Consider the following 6,000-nt stretch of genomic DNA (forward strand, 5'->3'; position numbering starts at 1 on the left):
GCCCAGGGAGTGGGGAAGGCAGGCTAAGACCAGAGGCGCCCTAAATCCACCCCATTGTTCCCACAAGCTCCAAAGAGGAGACATCTGAGGTTTGAGGTGGTTCTCAATCTGAATTACAGGACTGGCCACCGTTGACAGGTGACACTGCCTTCGCTCTTTGCAAACTGTGTCCGTGGATGGAGGAAGCTGGGTGGCCCGGGTCACACCCCAAGACTGCCCGCAGCACCGGGACAGGGGCAGCGCCCTGGTCTCCCAGGGAACCTGCTCAGGACCTGGGAGTCCTACATCCCCGCCCCTGCGGCCAAAAAGCTGACTCAGTTTCCCTCAAGTGCTAAACCCAAAGTGAAATGAGATAGAAAGCCAAACTACACTGCGAATTCTCACAGTATTTATTATAGACGGAGGACACAGAAATAATGCGTTCCGGTGGGAGAAGAAAACCTTGGGGGGGGGGGGCTGAAGAATATGGACGAATAAAGGGAAGCCTCTTGGAGTCATTAAAAATATGAAAAAACTTACATAACAGTAAAAAGAACAAGACTGCTGGCACGACGACATGCAAAAGACATTTTGGAGGTAAGAAGTTCAAGAAACAGGAAAGGACGGGATTCAAAAAAAAAAAAAAAAAGTACATTTACTGCTCCGATCTGTTCACCTTCCCTCCGTCTTAGAAGCAGCGGCCGCGGTGGAAGCGACGAGGAACGGGTGGATGGAAGGATCCGCAAATTAGCGGGAGGCCCCGGAGGCCGTGCTGCAGAGTAACCGGTCTGGGCGGCAGCTCCTCTAGCCTCCCCGCAACCCTGGCCGCCAAGGAGCGGAGCCCCCGGACCCCACCCGGCACCCCCGGACCCTGCACCGCGTACTCTGCACCCCCGGACCTCGGACCGCGCACCCTGCACCCTGCACCCCGCACCGTGCACTTGCACCCCCGGACCCTGCACCGCGCACTCTGCACCCCGCACTCGTACCCCCGGACCCTGCACCGCGCACTCGCACCCCCAGACCTCGGACCGCACATCCCCGAACCTCGCACCCCGCACCCTGCATTTGCACCCCCGGACTCCGCACCCCGCACCGTGCACTTGCACCCCCGGACCCCGCACCCTGCACCCCGCACTCGCATCCCCGGACCCCGCACCCGCCCCCCGCCCCCCGCAGCGGCCCCGCGGGCGGACCGGCAGTGGGCGCAGAGACCCGGGCGCTGGGGGCCGCCCGCGACCTCCGGGACCGCAACAGGGCGCGCGGGGGGGCGGGGAGGGACGGGGCGGGACGCGGCGCGCGTGGGGCGGCGGGACGGCGCGCGTGGGGCCCCTCGCCCAGCCCCGGCACCGCCCACGCGCGCGGCGGGCCCCAGCCGCACCCCCCCCGCCGCCCCTCACCCCCGCGCCGAGCTCCGCGCCGAGCTCCGCTCCGGGATCCGCTCGGGCCCGCGGCCGGCGCCCGGGATGCAGCGGGATTCCTCCGCCGGCCTCCCCGCGGGCCCGGGACGCGCCGCCCCGAACCCCAGCACCTCGGGGCCCGCGCGGCTCACCGGCGCCCCCGCCCCTCCCGGCGCCGCCCCGACGTGGCCCCGACCCCGGGGAGGGAGAGGCGGGCGGGGGACCCGGGACCCGGGCCTCGGGGCGGGAGGCAGCAGTCCCGGGGCCGCCGCCCTCCCCCGGGGACGCCGTCCCGCCGCCGCTTCCTGCCCGGCTCAGCGCCCCGGCCGCGGCCTCGGGGACACTCCGGGCGGCCCGCGCTCCGCGGGGACCAGCCGCTCCGCCCGGACCCCCGGACCCCGGGACCCCCGACCCCCCCAGCCCCCCCAGCCCCGCGGCGCCCCCAGGACTCCGACCCCCGGCCCCCGCCCGCAGCCCCGCAGCCCCGCAGCCCCGCGAGCCGCCTCACCGCGCTCCGCGCCGCCGGGGCTCGCTCCCGCGGGGCCGCTCCCGCTCCAGCCGCCGCGCCGCCTCCTCCGCCGCCGCGTTTCAAATTGAAATTCCCTGGCTCCGGCCGTCAGAGCCCCGGCGCCCGCCCCGCCCCTCGCGGCGGAAGCCCCGCCTGCGCCCCCGGACGCGCCCCCAGCGCGGAAACCCCCGCGGCCGCGCCACGCCCCGGCCACGCCCCGGCCACCCCCCTCCGGCCGCGCCGTGCCCCCTGTGGCCACGCCCCTCCGGCCGCGCCACGCCCCGGCCACGCCCCTCGGGTCGAGCCACGGCCCTCTGGCCACGCCCCCTCGACAGCGCCACGCCCCTATGGTCACGCCCCCTCCGGCCGCGCACGGCCCTCTGGCCACGCCCCCCTCGACAGCGCCACGGCCCTATGGTCCCGCCCCTTAGGCCACGCCCCCAGGGGCGGGACTTGCCGCGGGATTCGCCGCCCCGGCCGCCGGGCACCCGCGGCTGCAAGGATGCGCTCCCCGACCGCGAACCCCGCCCGTAAATCCCGTTTCACCAACTTTGCAAACTGCTTTCCTCGGACTGCGAGAGGCCTAAGCCGTCACTGAGCCCATGGACGCGGGCACAGGGCTCGCGGGTCCCTTTCCGCGGAGCCCGGGGAAGAGCTTTCCCGCGGGGAGCAGAAGGCCTGGGGGGGGGCGTCTCCCGCGGCCCAGGGCGTGACCCAGGGTCCCGGCATCCGGTCCGCGTCCGGCTCCTCCCTCGCTCGGCCAGGGTCTCTGCCTCTCTCTGCGTCTCATGAATAAATACATAAAAATGTTTTAAAAAGAAAGAAAAAAGAACTATTTATTCTTCCTGCGGGAGGGGCTGGGGGGTTTGGGGAAACCCCACAGAGGAGGGACTTTCACGCCGAACCCAAAGCGTGAGTAGGCTTCCTCCAGGCAGCACCCTGGGAGCCCGAATTGCAGAGCAGGACAAGGCTGAGGATGCTGCAGACTGTGAAAGACACACACGATACCTCCCGGGGCCCTGCTGCTTTTCTTTTATAAAATTACACCACTTTTTCTCAGATTCTACTGATTTCATCTTTTCTGAACGTTGACCATCAAGAGGGAGGCGCAGGGCAGGCCTCCAGGGTGTGCCAGCCGCGCACCTCTCGTTCTTGCTCCCTCCCTCCCTTAGCGAGGGCTTTAATGACGCTGCCTGGGCCAAAGTCCTCTTTTCTTTGCCAAACATAATCTTTTCTAAAACTAACAATGTCGCATGGAAGCTCGGTTACAGTCTCCAGGGGCCTGGTGCTTGTAGTCGACAAAGCTCCTTCACGTATCTTATCATTTGATCCTCCCAATAACCGTTGGGAAAGGGCAGGGCAAGTATTAACCCCAGCACATCAAAGAAAATTAAGTCGGGAAGACACACTGTTTTCTAAAGATCTGCTGGTAAGCAATAAAGGTAATAATAGCCGGGTGGCCTGGGTGGCTCAGTCGGCGAAGCACCTGCGTTTGGCCCAGGTCATGATCCCAGAGTCCGGGGATCAAGGCCCCATTCCGTCTCCTTGCTGAGCGAGGGGCCTGCTTCCCCCTCCGTCTGGTGTCCCCCCTGCTTGTGTCCTCTCCTTCTCTGATGAATAAATAAATAAAATCTTTTTAAAAATAATACTAGTAGTCGCTAACACCTATTGCATGTTCCACGTACTAGATGTTGTTCTAAGCCCCTGACGTATGTGAACTCACCCGATCCTGCGTGCGCTGAGCACCCCGCTGGCCTTAATCAGAGGCACTGATATGGGGGGAAGAGCCCTGATAAGAGAGCAGCCTTGATGGGAGAAAGCCGGGGATGTCGTGAGACGATACCAACAGGAACTTTGAGGCCGATTTACAAGGAGACTAACAACACTGAAGCTTCGGGATCCCTCATTCTCACAGGCCTGAAACTAACTATATTTGTACATTTTTTGCTTAGGAAAGAGAGTCCCTAAGGTTATATAAGCTCTAAAACCCATAAGACCTTTGTCTAGACCTGGTGAGAGCCTTTAAAAATGCTAATGCAAAATAATAACATAAGTCTAGGTGTAATCGATAAACAATAATGCCCTTCTCGTAGGAAATGATTCCTGTCCTCTGTTCTCCGCTGACGCATGGGAGTCACTTCAGGAAGCTACCTTTTAGGGGGGATACCAAGAAGCGAACTTATATCCGTGGGTGCATAGCCTTGATAACGCGGGAGCCGGCAAGGTTTAGGCTAAAAGAGATGATCAAAAAGGTCCTGGGAAGGGTGTTATCAGAGCTCTGAAGGCTCTTGTGTGGAAGAATCAGACTTTGTGGTGTCGATACAGCCTTACAACATTTCAGTGGAACGGAGCCGACTCTGTGATGACCTGCAAGGAACTGAAGGAGGAAAAATGGAATTCTGGGAGCGATAAGGAAGGGACGAACACAGATGGCTCATGGCACGGCACAGACGTCAGCAGACAACAGGTGGCATTCCAGGCGAGCGGGGAGGCCTTAACCGGGAGAGAAAAGAAGTTGGGACGGCCAAGCAGGGCAGAGTGTGAACAGGTGATATTTGGAGATGCGGGCAGTCAGCACGGGCAGGCCCACCGGGTGGGAGTTTAAAGCAGAATATTTGTCTCCAGGAAAACGGATTGATAAAAGCCAGGCTGGGTCTCCCCACTCAGAGGGACTAGAGTAACAGGGAGGGACCCACAAAGAACAGCACAGGAATCTGGACACCAGACCCGAGAGTCATCCTATCCAAATTTAGCGCCGCCGCCTCAATCTTAGGCACCATCTGCAGGCAAAGCCAGTCTGGCCTTGTAAGTAGGAGGCAGCCTCGGATCTCCCCGAGCCCTCCTCACCAGCTCATCCACGTGCTCCTCAGAATCTGGATCCCACCATACGGGTGAGTCATCCTTCCATCCTCGCGCCTCTGGCTGCCAAGCCCAACCAGGTAGCAGTACTGGGCGGGCTTTGAACGAGAACCTGCCCTCGGGTCCTCGGCAGGGAGACCGCTCCGTCTTGGACGCGTGTTCCCAGGCCTGCGGCCTACGCGATAGGGACACCACGTAAGTGTCGCAGGAGGCACTCCCTCCCCGGGCCAATCCTTGGAGTTGCACTTGTCTGTGGCTGCACAACCCCCCAGATTAGTGACAAACATTTCGTTGCTGGGATTCTTTGGGCATCGAAGCAGGCTCAACGAGACGGTGCCACTCTGCGCTGTGCGGTGTCGGCTAGAAGGGTCAACTGTGGATGAGCCATCCAAGGCGGCCTCACCCGGTCTGGCAGTTGGTGCCGCCTGTCAACAAGGAGCCTAACTTCCCCTCCACAGGAGCTCTCCTTTTACAGCTCTCTCCCCAGGCGGCCTCCTAGCAGGATGGGCTGGGCTTCTCTCCGAAGCACCTGGCTCCCGATGTGTGAAAGCAAAAGCTTGAGCGTCTGCCCTCGGCTCAGGGCGTGACCTCGGGGTCCCAGGATCGCGTCCCGCGTCGGGCTCCCCGCACGGAGCCTGCTCCTCCCTCTGCCTGGGTCTCTGCCTCTCTCTCTGGGTCTCTCAGGAATAAATGAATACACTCCCAACTATTGCTAGTAAAAGTATGTTTCTCAACCTGCCAAACTGAGCTGCTTCCTCAGCTGGACTAGGGTCGTGCCACATGCGCAGCCCTGCTCCGTGTGTCTCGGTGGCAAAAAGCCGCCCGCCCGCGTGGGGCCTCTGGAGCTGTCGCTCCATGGATGTCACCGTCGATTGCTCCCCGGAGCTGGAAGCAGAAGCAGAAGAGGGCCCAATGAGAACCCCCCCCGAAAGCTGCATTTGCAAAGAGTGAAACAAAGACGTGAGCAGTCCGAGGGGTGTGATGCCGCGGGCCTCGCGCCATGTCTGCACACGCAGAGGCAAGTAACACGTGTGCTCCCACGGTGCAGAGCAGTCCGGGGGCACTAAGTGGGCCAAGCAGTCGGCAATTCTGGTTCCCACCTGTGCCCCCAGATTGTCCTCATCTCCCAACGCAGATGTTTATTCCGCCAGGTGACTGTCACGGGACACACAAAGCTAAGGCAGTGTTATCCAGGCCGGCACACCGAGTCCCACGCACACCATCTCCATCCCCCAGTGACGCAGCACAAGCCCA

At 62.3% G+C, this 6,000-nt stretch overlaps 2 protein-coding genes across 3 annotated transcripts in view; one reads left to right on the top strand and one right to left on the bottom strand.

Moving 5' to 3' along the window:
* Nucleotides 1–1,971, bottom strand: part of EPB41L2 (erythrocyte membrane protein band 4.1 like 2) — a 193,662-nt gene extending 191,691 nt beyond the window's left edge. The window contains exon 1 of one of the 2 annotated variants that reach the window (XM_049115512.1): nt 1,888–1,971. The gene's annotated coding sequence lies outside the window, so the exon portion shown is untranslated. The remainder of the gene's footprint in view (nt 1–1,887) is intronic. The other variant, XM_049115521.1, reaches the window with a different exon arrangement.
* Nucleotides 1–2,421, top strand: part of LOC125753405 (basic proline-rich protein-like) — a 31,065-nt gene extending 28,644 nt beyond the window's left edge. The window contains exons 2-3 of the mRNA XM_049099880.1: nt 672–1,564; nt 1,698–2,421. Of these exons, the coding sequence (XP_048955837.1) occupies nt 672–1,564; nt 1,698–2,421 (1,617 nt within the window). The remainder of the gene's footprint in view (nt 1–671; nt 1,565–1,697) is intronic.
* Nucleotides 2,422–6,000: the final 3,579 nt, after the last annotated feature.

This window comes from Canis lupus, chromosome 1 (genome assembly GCF_003254725.2).
Source record: "Canis lupus dingo isolate Sandy chromosome 1, ASM325472v2, whole genome shotgun sequence".
Taxonomy (NCBI): Eukaryota; Metazoa; Chordata; class Mammalia; order Carnivora; family Canidae; genus Canis; species Canis lupus.